General features: G+C 35.6%; 2 protein-coding genes across 2 annotated transcripts; one reads left to right on the forward strand and one right to left on the reverse strand.

Moving 5' to 3' along the window:
* Positions 1 to 7,890: 7,890 nt before the first annotated feature.
* On the reverse strand, positions 7,891 to 10,064 carry LOC140865981 (uncharacterized). The gene is made up of 5 exons (XM_073270834.1): positions 9,934 to 10,064; positions 9,785 to 9,829; positions 9,571 to 9,677; positions 8,654 to 8,688; positions 7,891 to 8,148 (listed from the first exon to the last, which is right to left on the reverse strand). The coding sequence occupies exons 2-5, from the start codon at positions 9,785 to 9,787 to the stop codon at positions 8,081 to 8,083; spliced, it is 213 nt and encodes a 70-aa protein (XP_073126935.1). The 5' UTR covers positions 9,788 to 9,829; positions 9,934 to 10,064; the 3' UTR covers positions 7,891 to 8,080.
* A 1,137-nt stretch (positions 10,065 to 11,201) lies between these two features.
* On the forward strand, positions 11,202 to 17,665 carry LOC140859801 (DEAD-box ATP-dependent RNA helicase 6-like). Its single transcript, XM_073262362.1, has 10 exons — positions 11,202 to 11,782; positions 12,915 to 12,975; positions 14,087 to 14,321; positions 14,727 to 14,965; positions 15,626 to 15,877; positions 15,976 to 16,156; positions 16,467 to 16,555; positions 16,636 to 16,709; positions 16,828 to 16,946; positions 17,058 to 17,665. Exons 1-9 carry the CDS (start codon positions 11,514 to 11,516, stop codon positions 16,904 to 16,906), a joined length of 1,479 nt encoding a protein of 492 aa, XP_073118463.1. The 5' UTR covers positions 11,202 to 11,513; the 3' UTR covers positions 16,907 to 16,946; positions 17,058 to 17,665.
* The last annotated feature ends 319 nt before the right edge of the window (positions 17,666 to 17,984 follow it).

Here is a 17,984-nt window from a genome sequence, read left to right on the forward strand (position 1 = left end):
TGGAACCGAAGGGAAAAAAGCAGAAAAAAATGGGTTATCTGAAAACAGAAGTCAATTTTATATCAGCCCAGCAATATAATTCCATTCTCTGATTGGAGATGCCATTGGTTGTGAAGCAATGGAGGATTGGAAATGCCTTGGAAAATGGGTTGGAATCCGATTAAAGTGGAGGGAAAATAGTTGGGATTCTTCACTTCTTCCATTGAAAGAATGTGTGGAAGGGATTTTTTAAAGGGAGGGGTGTTTTACTTTTGCAGTGTGTGGTAGTTAAAATGTTCGTCATATTTTGTTTCATTTTGTGTTTTTTTCCCACTTTTTTTTTTATATGTGTTGTAGTGAATATTTATTTGATATTATATGATACGTATAAACAAACTATTCACTGGCTTGTTTGGATCGAAAAAATTGAAGTGAAATTCAAATCAGTTTCATATCAAGTTATACAATTTTAGTTGTACTAATGGCAGAGTTCAAATACACACAAAATAAATATCATTTGAAATTCATATCTCGAATCATTTTTCAAATCAAATCCTTCCATTCAAATCATGCTGAGAAATCATCTTTTATTATTTTCCCATATTATTTACAAGTATCTTCTAAGAATGCAAAAGGGGCCTGGTTGGTGTGAAACTGTCCGGTGGGTGTAGTATTGAGTTGAATTGGGTTTTTGTTAATTTTGATCCAAAATCGTTAAGACATCAGAACCAAGTCAATCCAATTTGTTAGTTCAAGCCCATTTGGAAACTACGGGAATCTAATTTCAGTGGAATTAGTCCATGACCTGAAACAAACCGAAATGGGCATTTATTTTAAAGGGAAAATTATTTTTGATCACGTATGTTTGTCACTTTGCAATTTTCGATCCTCTATATTTTCAGATTTTAGTTTTAGTCCTCTATATTTATTTTTTTTTGCAATTTTAGTCCTTTTTCCTGATGTGGTGCTGAAATGCAGTGATGATGTGGAGCTAACGTGTACAGTGTCACCTAAGCATTTTCGAATAAAAAGAATAAAATTGCCAAAAATCAAAACATACATGACTAAAACTGAAATATGAAAACACAGATGATCGAAATCGTAAATTGACAAACATATAAGACCAAAATTACAGTTTTTCCTATTTTAAATAGAAAATAGCACTAACATTAATTACTGAAATCTTGAGATATAGAAGAAGTAAGCCATGAAGGCAGATTTAGTCGATCAAACCATTATTTAAATCCGAAGTTAGAACCGCACGAGCTAATTTGTGTGCAACCAAGTTAGTTGTCCTACATATGAGAAATGGAAAAGAACTTAGGTTCTGCTTGGATGAGTGGATTTGGGCTGATTTGGATTTCAAATCCGCAGCCCAAATTCACCACATCTGTTTGGATAGTCCATGATTTGAAATTTCAAATCTGTTGGATTTGACCGGTTGATTTATGCCCTAAAAATTAGGGGTGAAATCGGGTCGGGACCCGTCCCGTAACCCCCTTACCCGATTTCCGTTCCGATATGAATTGGGATATTTTTTTTCTCCCGATCCCGCACCCGAGAAGTGTCGGGACCTGAATGTTCGGGATCCCGTCGGGTCGGGAGAGGGTAATCCCAAATTATTTTTTTTTAAAAAAAATTCTATAAAAATATTTTTAAAAAAAATTATGAAAAAAATCAAACAATTTTTTAATACATTACAAATAAATTAAAATTTCTTTATATATAACCATTAAAAAACTAAAACATTTTTGTAGTACATTATAAATAAACTAAAACAACTACTTCATTAATAAAAAAAACATATAATTATTCATAATAATAAAAAAACAAAATAAAAATTTATAACTCAATGTTAATATTAAAAAATATAAATATAATAAAAAAATTATATGGTATATAATTATAAAAATATTAATATTAAAACATAAAATTTAAAAAAATATTTTTTTAATTAAAAAATATTATTAAAAAATATTCGGGTCGGGTCGAAAATCCCGTCGGAAAGAGTAGCCTATCCCGATCCCGATCCCAAAATTAATCGGGTCGGAAAAAATCCCGACCACTCGGGTCGGGAAAATTTCGGGACGGGATCGGGTTGGGAATCGGGATGGGTCGGGATTTATATAAAATTTGTCACCCCTACTAAAAATTAAGGAATTTGAATCATTTCTAAAACCTGCTCATTTGAAATCTTTTCAGCTTCGTCTCTTCTTTCGTTTCTTGCAGCCTCATCTTCTTCACGCCGGCGCCTCTCACCTCATCTTCTTCACGGCTTGAGTTGTCTTTTTCTTGGGTTGATCATGGCTGACATGGAAAAGTTAATTTTTATTTATTTTTCAAATTTTCCTTCTCATCTATTCTTCTAATTGGATTGGATCTCCTCCGTCGTGTTTTTATTTTGGCTGAATATGTTGGTGTGTGTCTTTGTGATCTCCCTCCCCTTTGTTGTTATGGGTTATTTGTATACCTTGGTGGGGAGAGATGATGGTGGCAGCGACTGGTGGTGAGAATAATGGCACGAGCGGCTAGGTGCGATGGCGATGTTCGTTGTCTGTTCTCGTTGTCTCGAGGTTGTGTGAATGTTCTTTGCAAGCCATGGCATGGTGGTCATTGTTCGCTCCGATGGGTTTCACTCCCTGTGACGATGGGTGCTGGTTTTTGGTTTAGGCGAGATTCGAAGCAGCGGCGACAGGATCCGGACCGAGCACGGCGAAGTATAAGCTTCAATTTCAGTGTGATGATTGCAGTGGAGATCTATGATATATTCAAAATTTCTTTTTCAAATTCTATCTTATTTCAAGCAAGAGATTTAATAAACAAGGATTCAAATCAATGTATTTTCAATCCATTTATTTGAAATCCATTCTCAAATACAATTACCTCCATCCAAGCATAACCTTAGGAAATTTGAGAAGATCTATAATATCTAACTCAATCATCCCTTACGGTTCGCATTCCTCGAAACGAAGAGTTCACAACAAGGATCGTTTGAATGGAGTCCGAATAAACGCATATATATTTGAAAAGCCGTTACACACATATAACTACATACCCAACCAAAATAGCAGATAACTCAGTTCATTTAACCGTTCTTGGGTGACGAATATCACGAGCTTTAACCCTTAACTCTTCCATGGCAGTTAGGGATGTAAACGAGCCGAGCCGAGCCGAGCCAAGCCGAGCCGAGCTTTTGAATGTTCAATCTCGGTTCATTTATAACCGAGCCAAGCCCGAGCTTATTTAACGAATATATTCATGGCTCACGAGCTTATTCGAGCTTTTATCGAGCCTAAACGAGCTTAATATATTTAAACATTAAATTTAAATATTCATTAAATTAATTAAAAACTAAATTATATATTTGAAAAAAAATATGATAATATTATTAAAATTTGTAATTTTATTCTAATAAATTAATTTTTATAGATTTTTCAATATTTTTCAAAAGTAAAGTGTAAATTTATAAATTAAATATTAATACTATTATTTTTTCGTCTAAGAGATGACTTACGAGCTTGTTAACGAGTCTGTTCACGAGCTAACGAGCCTGTTAACGAGCATGTTCACGAGCTAACGAACCGAATATTGTAAAGCTCGAGTTTGGTTCGTTTGCCTTAACGAGCCTCATTAAATGAGCTCGAATGAGCTTTTAAGGAGCCGAGCCCCGAACAACTCGCTAACTGTTTGGCTCATTTACATAACTAATGGCAGTCTCGGACCTCCTACAATTGAATTATTATTGACCTCGTCAAAACTCACATTAACATCCAATCTCAATTCTAAAAAGGGTTGACCCCGAAGGGGACCCCATTTCACATGAGTCAGAGGCCCATTGGCTCATACGGAGGGTAAATCGAGGGATGTGCACGAGCGGCAGAGACCTGAAGGAGAGAGCACATGACCCAAACATCCAATCTCAATTGACTTTCGAATTGGTGGTCTTCATTTTTTCATTGAGCAAAAATGGAGAACTGGGTATTGAATTGGTTTGAAAGCACTATTGTTGCACTCACTTTTGACTCAAATTTCATGGTTATAGTTCATTACGATGGATGAATATTATATTATACACTCACTCTTCCAACATTTTATCAGACAATCTTCGAAAAAGTTTTTTTTTAAGACCCGCAATTCAAAGGCCAATGTACTTAAGATTAAAGTCAACAATTCCCCGAGTAGAAAGTTTCGAAGCTATTGTTTTTTCTTCACACACAAGTTTTCTAGCTGATTAAATTGAGTTTCCAAGTGCATTTGATCAAATCGACCGAATCAAGATTCATTTCACCGAATAAGTCATTTAATTGTGCCAAATTGCTAATTTCAAATGTAAATGTATCATGTATGTACTGTTGAAAATTATTATTAAATGAATTGTGAAAACAATGGGCTTGAAAAGCTTGTTTCAAAAGGCTTGAAAAGTTTGTCCTAAGTGTTACAAATAATTTGAATTTGGTGAAATAAATTGGAGTGAAATGGGGAATTGGTTGTCCCACATTGGAACAACTCCAATTTGTTGCTCACCTTATATAATCCAACTTAGGATTATGTGATTGGGCCCTTAGGGCACCGATGTTTTGTAAAAGGGCAAGACACTAATCGATGCAACAAACACGCGCGGCCGGCAAGGCGAGGTCTTATGATAAATTATTCTTTTTGAATAAAATTTGGTTCAAGAATAATATTTTATTATTTTTGTGAGTGCGATCGATCGGTTAAAAACAACCGACCGAGCGCAACCCTCCTCTGCCGAGACAGAATGTTTCATAAAAGTTTGGCGCTCGGTCCGCTAAATTTAACCGACCGAGCGCACCATGGTTTGAGCGAGACAGAATGTCTGTCAGAAGAGGGGAGCTCGATCGGTCAAAAATAACCGACCGCGCGCGCCTTCTGCAGACTGAAAAGTCACGACTGTTTCTGGGCTTTTTCTATCATGGGTTGCATCCTTACGCCTTATAACGTGTTGTTTCGTGTATAAGTCTATATATACGGTAGTTATAACACAAAAAAGATATACAGAACATCTGATAACGTGTATACATCAGATTTCTGCAAAATCTTCCTTCTCTCTCACAAAAGAAAAAGTGGATACATATTTTAGTTCGACGAAGATCGAGATATTTGTTGTGCTGCTATATCTCGATTGTATAGTCGTTATATCTTAGAGACGATTGCCGCCAACGTTGAGCACCGTTAACGGACAATTTCGTCTTGCGGATAAAGAATTTCTCTCGCCTCGACTTTGTTCGTCTTTGTTGCTGCTATTGTTGCTGTTGACGCACTAATTTTCAGAATTCGAAGTACACCCTAAAAAAAACATGTACTATGCGCAAACAAATTTTTATCTGCAACCAAAATCAATGTTCAATTAAAAATTAAAATAAAATAAAATAAAAATTCCTCTGAAATTATTATTATTGTTTTTTTTTAAAAAAGCATTAAAAATTGCACTCATCGTTTTCGACGTGCCTTGCCCTTCATTATGTTGGGACAAGATGATGACATTGTTGGTAGTGCCGTCAATGGCAAGCTGTAGAAATCTGCTTACTTATTCATAATTTGATGTGCTTCACTCCAATCCCTTGTAAGTTTGATATTTAACCTATCATATTAAAATAATGTTTGGAAATACTATAAAAAAAAACGATTATAAGATTTACTTTATAAACTTTGAAGTATTTCCAAGCACGACCTAAGAGCCACTTTGACATAGCAAGAAAATAAAGGATATGTACTTTTTCACACTTTAATTTTATAAATTACACCAATATAAGCTGAAATTGACTGCACAAGTCTCCTTGTGTTAGCTTAAATTTTAAAATATGTTTGGTCACCATTTCGGAAAATAGGCATATGCACTACAATGTCATGGTTGATCAGGCTCAAATGCCTAAATTTCCCAATCTCCCTACCCTGGTAGTCTAGTTGTATTTTAAGTTTTAGTGATTATTAGATTATTTGAGTTGCTTTTAACAGAATAAACTCAATTTGGACTAGATCTACTTATCTTTCATTTCGCTCAGATCATTGTGTGCGGATTGATAAATTTGATTCCGAAGAATAGATTTGATTTGATGAGATTTCGAAAAGCAAAAGACACTCATCTCAGGTGCATTTGAAATCCAATATAATTACTATTGAAATTGTATAACTCGATAAAGAAAGAAGTTAAAATCCACTCAAATTTTGTCTCAATCAATTTCATCGATCCCAAGCACAATCGTCAAATCCATTTGAACGGCCAATAATCACACCAATTCAAGAAGTCAAGCTCTAGTTTAGCCTTCAATCGGGACCATCCATTTCCATAATCTGATAATCTCTACTTCGATTCATTTTTGTGTTCAAACTGAATGCTAGAAAAGAACTAATGCTAAGTATTCAAAAAGCATATTCAGGGCTTCCATCAAACAAAAACATTACCTAGGAAATGCAACAGCGTAGAGGGATAAAATATTCCTGATTAAACCCAATCATGAAGAAAACACCAGAAAAGACAAATCAATAGAGATGGTACTTGCATTGTTCATATAAACATGATCTTAATTAGTTGATTAGCTATTATTTTAGTACAATCTCTGTCCCCACAGCGATCATAAACAACACATACAAACACAGTTCAACGACACCTATAAAACAAGAGCTTTCTTTTAGTTACAACTATCTTTGAATATTTAGACCAAAGGCATGGATGAAAATTATATGAAGGCGAGGAATTTTCGCTATGAAGACTATAACACTAGAAGGGTTTTCTTGAGGAGTTATCCTCTTCACTGGGGGGAGGAATCGGAAGCCAGAGAAAGCAAAGAAGCAGTAGGGGAAAGAAACGGCACAGCAAAAGGCAGCAAAGAAGAACCTGCTACAAGGAAAGTGATAACCAACAAAAACGAGATGAAACCAGTTAAGAAGATAATTCTTGCAGTTTTTCAATGGGGAGAGGAGAGAATCCTGATTTTCAGAAGGTTCAAGCATAAGATAACCATATATGTCGTTAATTGTGTGACTGCTAATTTGAAAGCTCCTACTGCCTTTATTTCAGTTCATTAAATTGCTTCTGTATTTAAGCGCGCACACACGCCAAGCCTCAGGAGTAAATCTGAAAACAGAGTGCTGATTGTGTTGATGGCTATGAAAGAACATGTGTACTAGATCCAACATGTGGACCATCCCACTGATTAATTGTTCACAAGGAAAAAAGTAAAATCGAATAAGAGAACAACGCCATTCAGATAAATATGCACATCATATAGTTATATCTAAGGGTGCAAACGAGCCGAGTCGAGTCGAGTATCGTACTACTCGAGCTCGACTTATATTTGTCTACTCGAGCTCAAGCTCAAAAACTAAAAATATATATTTAAATAAATAAATATGAATAAATAAATAATATATATATATATATATATATATATATATATATATATATATATATATTATCGAGTAGCTCGCGAGCTACTCGAACACACATATTTGATAATTGAGCTCGAGCTCGGTCAAACCAAGCTCGAGTCGAGTTTTGACCGAGCTGCTCACGAGTAGCTTAACTCATTTGCACCCCTAGTTATATCCAGTAGTAGGAATCTGCGGATCTCCTGATGTGAAATTTATGCGGAGAAAGCATAATATATGAACGGCATACACATTTTTGGAGATGTACGAGACAGCATAATTTGTGATGGTTGAAAACATTCCGGATATATATCAGCCAATGATAACCAATTTTTATTAAATACTCTTAATTTTTATTAAATTTTCACCCTGACTACAATTTTAAAAATCAAATATAGCAAAACCACTTAAAATGTGGGCACACACGTGAATTACATACATTTGTCACTAGTATCAATAAAAGAAAGTAAGTTTTGCAAGAGACACAAAGAAACTGCAACTTTGCTCCCAACTTCTGAATAATGATAACCAAAAAAAAAAGATGCTTCATGAAACTAGTACCAACTGGACATAAGACATCATAAAATATGGTGTTTGTGTCATCCAAAAAAACTCTTAACATAACTTTTTACTACACACCACAACAGAGTGACTAAAAAATGCAAAATCAATCTGGTCATCGGCGCTTACTTCTGAAGTACATCGATCCTATTCAAAAAAAGATTATTGACACCCCCATAGTGAAGCATCCTACAGCCACCCAAGGGCTCAGTCTTTCACCTGTTGCAGGGAGCAGAATCCAGTTTGAATTGGTGCAGAAAATTTATAAGTTCATGAAAAGACAAGCACCAAATACTCATGAGAAAGCTCAAACATATCTCCTACTATTATGTCTTACAATTCATAGAGCATGGATATAATATCAATGGAAAATAAAAACAAACAAACAAGTGATCCTCATCTTTCTTTTGGTACACATGACATGGTTATCATTTGTCGCTCCCACATAGAAGCAAATAATAATTAAGCAACTGAGAACCATCCTGGCACAGATGGTGGGATTACTCAAGAGTCAAGAATAAAGATTATTTGATGTGTTGCTAAAACCCAAGGCATTATGTATAGGCCTAATATCAGATGTTCCAGAAAATTGAAGGGCTGAGCTATTGTAAACACAACAATGGTCAGACGTGCCTATGATACATTTGAAGTTTGTTCACAAAAATCAAATAATTTAGTCCCGGCAAGACAAGCATTGCACATTAAAATATTTAGCTAACGATACCTATTCTAGCAGCCTTCCAGAAGACACCTCGAAACCTGCCATACCATGTGAGGAAGAAGTGTTTACTTTTCAAAAAAATGTCCTAATAACGAAATTAAAGATAATAAATGTATCGTAGAAGAAATAAAGGCAGAGTAAACAATATAAACTGCAACAAGACATATATTGCCATTCAACTACAGCAAAAGGATATCAACATATAGGAGAATTCATGAACTGATAAATTGGAACTCCATAATCACAAATAAGCCACCATTATCATAAATAATTTCCAGAACTACATCAATGTACACCAAAGGACAGCAAAAAACAAATGTCATATCAATTTTACGATTTGAGTTTCATGTGGGCGAACTGTTTAGCAAATCATATTTATTTGCAGATAGAGTATAGTTACGAAACTTAATTTCATATTGGAAGCTGTAAATTACATGGCGACTAGATTAGTGAAGCAATCGCTAACCACTAGCTCATTATAACATAGAAGAAATTACTCATTGATTAGCCATCATCCAGTCATTCTACTCCATTACCAGGGTCAACCAATATTTAAATCATCATTGTTTGCCTAATCTTTGAAAGAGGATTTGTATCTTTTAAAATATATAAATCATTTACACAAGGGAGTATGCAAGCACAAGAACAGAACTTGAAAAGAGAGATAAAAAACCATATTAATGACGCTCGAATCTTAGCTCAACTATGTAAGTGAATCAAGGGGCGCCGCGGTGCTATAGCTTATACGAGTTGAGCTTTTGCTGATTGGCATTACCTTTTATCTTACAAATCGCCCAATTTTATCCACAGAAAAATGTTACATGGAAGATAAGAAACCCAAACACTGCAAAGATCAAATAACATAGAAATGGTTTGCGAAAAATTGAACCCGCGAAATCAACAACAGCAAGCAGGCTCACCCAGTTCTCTGCTCAAGAAGTGCCGGGAATTGAATCTTTACATACGTGCAGGCACAGATGCCTAACAATACCACTGTCAGGAAAGAATGGAAATTGAAGAGCGCCGACTGGCAATACACAAGCAAACAAAATCAGTTCTTGAAAACCATGAGAACGGACAAAATCTTAAAAGCGTAAAAAATGTCACGACATCAAAATCTAGAGATCATCTTACCATTTTAGATTATCCTCGTCGAGAATCTCTTGGATCCTCGTATTTCTACAAATACGATACACACGTAAATCATCAGCACAAAGATTTCCCCAATTGAATCACAAGCTGTAAATTACACAATTTCAATTTCAATAACGAGTAGGTATTACCGGAAATTATGAGCGATGGCAGTCGCGAGAGCGGAAGAACCTTTCCTCCGAGCTAGGAAATGGTTTCGTTTTACATGGCTCAGAAACGTGAAGTGGTGTCCAGTACTGAATCCAGCAAATCATATTTTGACACGTCACCGAATGCGTTCTGTATGAGATGCAGGGAATTTTAACCCGATGGATTGAGGCCCAAAGAAATTCATACGGGCTTGTGCTTGTACGATGTATCAGATCGAGAATGTTGAACCCAAATCTAACCCGTTTCCCCGGGATCCATAAGCAGGACCGAACCACATTTTGAAAACGGGCGTTTTTTCGGAAGAAACTATATTTTTGATTATATGATAAATATTATTGTTTTATAATTATCTGTCATATAATTATTTTTTAATATTTATATTTATTTTTTTAATATTAACATTAAGTTATAAATTTTTATTTTATTTTTTTATTATTATGAATAATTATATGTTTCTATTGTAGTTTATTTGTAATGTATTAAGAAGATGTTTTAGTTTTTAATGGTTATATACAAAGAAATTTTAATTTATTTGTAATATACTAAGAAATTCTTTGAGTTTTTTCATAAATATTTTTTTAAAATAAAATTTTCATAGAAATTTTTTTTTAAAAAATATTGTTCGAGATTACCCTCTCCCGATCCGACGTGATCTCGATCATTCGGATCCCGACATTTCTCGGGTGCGAGATCGAGAGAAAAAAAATATCAAAATTTCTATCGGAACGAGAATCGGGCAAGGGGGTTACAGGACGGGTCTCGACCCGATACCAATTGATGTATTCAACGCCAAATTGCAAAGAAAAAAGTTTAAATTCCCCAAAAAATAAAGATAGCAATTACAATTAAAATTTAATAAGATAAATGAGATCGTAGTATGACAAATATATGAGACCAAAAATCAAAATTTCCTACTTAGGAAGTAGGAAACCATGATTTTTTAGTCCTTTTTATTTGGAGCTTAGAAAAAATGAAGACAAAATATTATAATTAAAATTTAATAATATAAAGCTCGAAAATCGTGTAAAGACAAATAAGATACTCGAATTTACAGATTCCATGATTTGCAATTTTGAATGCAGTTTGAATTAATTTTAACGCTTTAAAAAATCATTGAATCAAGTATAATTAAATATACGTTAATATAATTAAATAAGGAATTGGAAAGTAAATAAATAAATTTTTTTTTGAGCTTAATAAATAAATAAGATGGGAAAGAAAACTCATTTTGACTTATTTTAGGAAAATAAGAAGCTCAATTCAGCGCAAGCACAAAATTTTCTGTACGCCCTGATTCCGTCTCCTCTTCGTCAACACCGCGGCGTTGGAATCTCATTCAAGAATCTCAAAATTCATCGAGTAATTTTCCGATTGAAAGGCGTTAAATTTATTTCCTCTCGTTTAGCCCTACAATATTGGTATCGAAAATCACTGGCGGAGTCGATCTGCGACTTCGAGGTTACTTTTCCTTAGTTCGGTTATACTTGTTCGCGTAGAAACGGTGCTGTTTGGTTTTTAGTTTGAATTTGGGTCTAGTATTTCTATTCGGGGTCTTTTTGTGATGAGTTCGAGAGCGAGATATCCGCCGCCGGGAATGGGCGGTGGCAGAGGAGGCGGAATGAATTATAATGCTGGAGTAAACCCTAGTTTTCAACCCAGAAACCCTAATCAACAATACGCACAGAGGAATCCGGTTCCTAATAATCAAAACCATCAATTGTCGCAGAACCCTCAACCACAGCAATGGATGCGAAGAACTCAGATGCCCCCCGCTGATTTAGCCGTCGAGGAAGTTGAAAAAACTGTGCAATCAGAGGCTGTTGCTTCAAGGTTAGTGTTTTCTGTTTCTATGGCGAATTCTCGGCCATGGTTGGTTTAGCTGCTCAACCTAGACGCCAGTTGAAGTTGTGTAGTTTTTTTTTAATATTGATTTTTTTAAGTACTGCATTTTGGGAGTAAATTGCTTTTTAGTGGGCCAAAACATAGGTTTGAGCTGACTTGATTTTGCACATCTGTTTTAGCCCATTTCACACCTTTTATCCTCGGTGTTGATGTAAATTTTCACCAAATGCCTCTTTTTTCTTGACAAGAACAAGCATGTTGGAACTTATTATTTTTGGTGTGTCTCAGTGTTTCTGTCAAGGGTGGTAATATGGACACTTTGATGTGCTGGAGTTTAGTAAAAAATATTCATGCGATTCATGATCCTTAGGCCTACGGGGAACTATAGGCGTATAATTGATTTAAAACCAACTGAAGGAACTTTAAAATTTTGTTAAGCGGAATAGTTTACTTGCCTGAGATGAGTATCCAACCAAACTGTAGGTACCGTGGCAGTTGGTGTTCTGGTGGGGCGAAAAGGCAAATGGGATGGCTTATAATTTTAATGAAATCACTTCAATTTTTGTGGTCACTTATGGGCGTGAAATTTGTCCTCTGTCTGAAATGTAGTAGCATGGTTTCAGTTTGCTGCCGGCGAGACCTTTCTTGTTTATTAGTATAGCCTTCGTTTTTAAGTTTTTTTTTTCTTTTTTTTGATAGTCACATAAGGTAACTTTAACTTGGGATTGGGATTGGGATTGGGATTGGGATTGGGATTGGGATTGGGATTGGGATTGGGTTTGGGCTTGGGCTTGGGCTTGGGCTTGGGCACTTTCTTATATAGCCATATTCTCCATGAATCGTCAGAATTAAGTGTCAAATCGTACAGAGATCTACTCTATTATAATTATAACCAAATGTATGGTAGAGTAAATTTTTTTCCTTTTTCCTTCACTCCAGTGGATATGAAAATGCCTTATCTGAAATTACACTTATCGGTTTGCTGCCGTTTTTGAGGATGGGCTTTGTGAAAGTTTTAGTATCCAGTATCCACGCCCCTTCTCCTTGACAACTTGTACTGTTATTCGCGATTCTTAATATCCATTAAATAATGGTCAGTTTTGCATTTCTTCTTGACCAGTTCACAAGATTGGAAGGCCCAGTTAAAGATACCACCACAGGACACCCGTTTCAAAACCGAGGTTAGATTTCCAACATGTGTGTGTGCTGCCCTGTCAAATTTGCTTTAGTCGTTTTGTATATTAAACTTTGTTTGATTGTTTCTAATACGCAAGTTCCGAAGTTCGCTGTGATAGTAATGTTGTCTTCTTGGTTATGTTCTAGGAAAACCTGATATGCTTCAGACTTTCAGCTGAATAATATCCAAGTTCTCGGCTAGTTAGGACTTGAGGGAATATTGGAATATTAATTGCTTGGGATGTTCAATACATTCATGATTCACCTCCTCGCCATACTCTTTTTTGACGCCATTTTTCCTAAAACAATTTTACATGCTACTGTAAAGTTCCTCAATGCATTCAATCAATAAGTTGATCAAACATCACTCATTAAGGTGTATCTTGTCATTCTATTAAAGGGGTATTTATTTATTACCTGTGGCAGTTGAATGGATTGCCATTTGAACTTGGATGATGTAGCTTCTTTTAATGGTTGTGGAGGTTGTATTGTCATTTGATATTTTGGATTCTGGTGGCTTGCAGCATTCATAACCTTAAGCAGACGCCGCAAAAGGAATCAAAGGAAAATTCATATTGTTTTTGCAACCAACACAAGCTTGCCAGAAAACTTAGTCGGACATATTTTTCTAATGTTCTACCAAAAAGCTGTCCTCTGAATCTAATTTGTCATTGATGAGAATGATTGGCACCTTGTCACCTTTTTTATATGTTGCTTGGACTCAAACAGAATTGCCACGGTGTCTTGCAACTATTATGAAGGAAATGAAAAGAAAAGGGAAAAAAAAGGAAAAAAAAAGTTTGTAGGTCATTAATGGCTAGCCTGCCGCTGAAAATTACTTTAATTTACCGTCTTCCTTGTTCAACCTTCCACTTCAACTGGATAATATGTAATCTGTGGTTCAAAAGCTCTGAATCTTGGATGTTCTCATAAGTAGATAAAACTCTGCCACGTATGGTACCAACCCCAAATCTGTAATGTGCTGTTCAAAGGTTCCATCGGCGTTTCTTGTTATTTTATGCTTTAGTAGAAATATTTGTGGAAACTCATTAATGTCATATTCATCTATGTTTTCTCATATAATTTGCTCCCGAATACTTTTTTACTTTTTTTTAGGATGTAACGGCTACAAAAGGAAATGAATTCGAAGACTACTTTTTAAAGCGTGAGCTTCTCATGGGAATATATGAGAAGGGCTTTGAGAGGCCATCTCCGATTCAGGAGGAGAGTATTCCAATTGCTCTCACTGGAAGCGATATATTAGCGAGGGCAAAAAATGGAACTGGGAAAACTGCTGCCTTCTGCATTCCTGCTTTGGAAAAAATTGATCAAGATAAAAATGCTATTCAAGGTTTTTCATGTTATCCATTTAATGCACCAAGAAAAGTTTCATCTTCACACTTCCTCTAGAGTCCTAGTTTATAATAGGGCATTTGTTAGGTTTATATGAGCTAAAACCTGATAATTTGTGAGAACTGAATCTGACTATTTGAGGTAAAGACAAATATGCAGTGGTAGCAGTCAATATTTTTTCCTTCTGATAACTAGTCTACGACCTTTTATCATTATTATAGTAATGACTTATTTAAGAGATTATTTTGAGTATGATACTTGTGTAATTGCTTGAGTCTTGCTCCATCATTTAAGCTTTGCGAACACATTCTCTAAATTAATTTGGTATCTTATCTGCTTGATTTCTTTTTTGTGCCTTGCTCAAATTTTCACCTTTCTTGTCTTACTTCATATTTGGATGCAGTTGTTATTCTTGTGCCCACTAGAGAACTTGCTCTCCAAACATCCCAAGTTTGCAAAGAACTTGGGAAGCACTTGAAAATTGAAGTCATGGTTACTACTGGTGGAACAAGCTTGAAAGATGACATAATGCGACTTTATCAGCCAGTTCATTTACTTGTTGGGACACCTGGAAGAGTTCTTGATCTTGCAAAAAAGGGTATTTGCGTATTGAATAATTGCTCTATGCTTGCCATGGATGAGGTATGCATAATCAATTGATGTTGACCACATGTTTTTTATGATGTCACTTGATATTTGATAAACAGGAAAGATGTGGAATTAGCGTAATATGCTGATATCATGATATCATTCTCACCCTGGATTTTGCGACAATTCCGCCTAATTTCTAAATCCTAATTGTTTGTAAGATATATTTTTGGTGCCATGTAGGATTGTATTAAAATCCATCTCATATTCTCATGCATGTAAATTATAAGAATATCATGTTTGGCACGTTTTGCTTCGATAAAGTGCACATCTTGCCTTGCGCCTGAGGCTCCAGGATACTTGTATGCCCTGTTAACAACAATGATATCAACGCAATAAACCCCAACCGCATGATCGCCTTTTCTTCATCGACTTTTCTTATAGCTCTTAAAAAATTTGTGATTGGTGTAATGTGACCAACGGTCTACCTGATGTTTTTCAAAACTTCTCTTCATTTATGGTGGGAGGATTTAACCCGACTTTGTTGGTATTTCTTTGGTCGTGGCATCTCGCATCACACACACACACACACACACACATATATATTTTGTTGTGGTATTTGTTCTTCCTTATTTGTACAATAAGTGTATATAATAATGTCATGACATATTAGAAAGTGGGCTAATCTTGTCCTCTTCATGTCAATAATTTCAGGCCGATAAGCTTTTGTCACCGGAGTTTCAACCTTCCGTCGAGCAATTAATTCGCTTTTTACCTGCAAATCGTCAGATTCTTATGTTTTCTGCAACATTTCCTGTTACTGTAAAAGATTTCAAAGATAGGTACCTGAAAAAGCCCTACATCATCAACCTGATGGATGAGCTCACTCTCAAGGGTATAACTCAGTATTATGCTTTTGTGGAAGAAAGACAAAAAGTTCACTGCCTCAACACATTATTTTCAAAGGTTCTAATTCCTGTTAGCATATATTTTAGCGATATCATATGTATCGCCATCTGTGATGAATTTTCCGGACTATCAAATCTGTTGTCTTTGTGATGCAGCTTCAAATAAACCAGTCTATCATTTTCTGCAATTCCGTGAATCGAGTAGAACTTCTTGCGAAGAAAATTACGGAACTTGGTTTTTCTTGTTTCTATATTCACGCTAAGATGCTTCAAGATCATCGCAACAGAGTATTTCATGATTTCCGCAATGGTGCCTGTAGAAACCTTGTATGCACTGGTACGTTCTGCAGTAGGATCTCTTGAACCCGTTTCCTATTGTTCTCTACAGTTTAGAGTATTTTTCTGGTCATAAGATTGCAGTATACCTTAACCCGTCCTAGGGAAATATCATGGCACTTTTATATGATTTTGTACTAACAGTAGGGAAAATATGCAACTTATGCTGAAAGTTTCTGATTTCAATCTCATCCAATCCTGTTTTGCTCTCTCCTATTAGTTACTCTATCTGATGTCTCTGTGTGTGTGTGTGTGTTGTGTGTCTGATATATTACTTTCTTTTCATTTTTCTCCTGTGTATCAAATTGCAGATTTGTTCACAAGAGGGATAGATATTCAAGCTGTCAATGTTGTCATCAATTTTGATTTTCCCAAAAACTCAGAGACATATTTACACAGGGTATGGTGCTTGGGGGGTTGGCCAGTTTAACTTTCATATTCGTGAAAACTGATTCCTCATAAATTGTGTGTTACATGTAGGTTGGTCGATCTGGAAGGTTTGGGCACCTTGGGTTAGCTGTCAATCTGATTACCTTCGAGGATCGCTTCAATTTGTAAGATTTTGCGGTGAACCTGAACCTTTGTTTTTTTGGTGGTCACTTATATGAAGTAGAGTTATTGGGTTATGAATTTCTTGATATTTTTCGTTTATTTCCACGTCTCATCTTTCAGGTATAGGATGGAACAAGAACTAGGGACGGAGATTAAGCAGATCCCACCACATATAGATCAAGCTATATATTGCCAATGATCTGTGGTGGCTGCTATTTACCAGTTGATCGAAAAATCTGGTGAGTTATGGGTCGCATGAATATTGTATTTTTGGTATTTTGCATCATTTTACAATTGTGCTTCCCTTGTAGACCGTCAATTTACCATCTACATCATCTCTTTTATGACAGAAACCCATAGCTGGTCATGATGGTTAGGTATGTAATGTCAAAGTCACAAGGAAAGTACATGCTCTTGGTCATGAAACACTCTCTATTTGATTTGTGAGACAGACGATACAAGAATTTTCAAGATATTGGATATCTCACAACTATTTAACCCGTGATGATTCAGAATGGTGGATATTTAAGGTTAAAATGTTGTGGTCACTAGGCCAAAGTCGTCACTTCTGTGAATCGAAGCCTTCTCTTTGTTTACGCTTGGTTATGGTTAAAGTCAGCCTATCAGCACGTTTACTCACCTTCCAAGTTCTTGGTTATTGCCGTCAGTTGCTCATTTATTTCAGGTCACGCTCCCATCAATGCTTAAAAAACAGATTTCCTTCTATTTCATCAGGTGTTAGTAGCAAAAAGTAGTCACTTGGGGATTCTATAATTACCAAAAAAAATAAAAAATAAAAAACTGGTTTCTGCTTATTTGTTACCGCAGAAACTTACTTTACCTTAGTATGTTGGTTAGGATGTTGTAATCTTCTGAATTTGGATCCAAGAGTTTGAACTTTATTGTCTACTTGTTTGGATGCTTTTGAATTATATGAATTTAACATTTTTCCCTTTTATTTTGTACTTGTTTATGAACCATTGAAAGTTCTCTCTTTGGCTCCTTGGACCCGTAGGAGATGGACCACAAAATTTTTTATTTTGCTCCAAACAAATATTGACTCATAATTTTACTTTTTAAAATTCTTGGCTCTAGTCCAACAGTCATATTCATACGACTGTTGGATTGGATCAGCTTTTTAAAAAAATTGTGGCAAGCGGATTTCACCACAAGGAAAGAATCCGCGCGAAGCCCGTTTGCAAGATGGCATGAAAAATAAATCATCGTGCAACCTTCTCGTTCCTTGAGATGAAATGGACGAAGAAGCCCACTTCCTC

Source organism: Henckelia pumila, chromosome 4 (genome assembly GCF_033568475.1).
Source record: "Henckelia pumila isolate YLH828 chromosome 4, ASM3356847v2, whole genome shotgun sequence".
In the NCBI taxonomy this organism is placed as follows: domain Eukaryota; kingdom Viridiplantae; phylum Streptophyta; class Magnoliopsida; order Lamiales; family Gesneriaceae; genus Henckelia; species Henckelia pumila.

Excerpts from the sequence above, each read along its gene's own strand:
- LOC140865981 (XM_073270834.1), bottom strand. Across the intron at positions 8,689-9,570 it reads CTTCTTGAGCAGAGAACTGG|GTTTCGAGGTGTCTTCTGGA; the intron begins GTGAGCCTGCTT and ends ATGGTATGGCAG. Across the intron at positions 8,149-8,653 it reads CTGGAAGGCTGCTAGAATAG|GTGAAAGACTGAGCCCTTGG; the intron begins GTATCGTTAGCT and ends TCCCTGCAACAG.
- LOC140859801 (XM_073262362.1), top strand. The coding sequence starts at position 11,514 with ATGAGTTCGAGAGCGAGATATCCGCCGCCGGGAATGGGCGGTGGCAGA. Across the intron at positions 14,322-14,726 it reads AGATAAAAATGCTATTCAAG|TTGTTATTCTTGTGCCCACT; the intron begins GTTTTTCATGTT and ends ATTTGGATGCAG. Across the intron at positions 16,710-16,827 it reads TTCGAGGATCGCTTCAATTT|GTATAGGATGGAACAAGAAC; the intron begins GTAAGATTTTGC and ends CTCATCTTTCAG.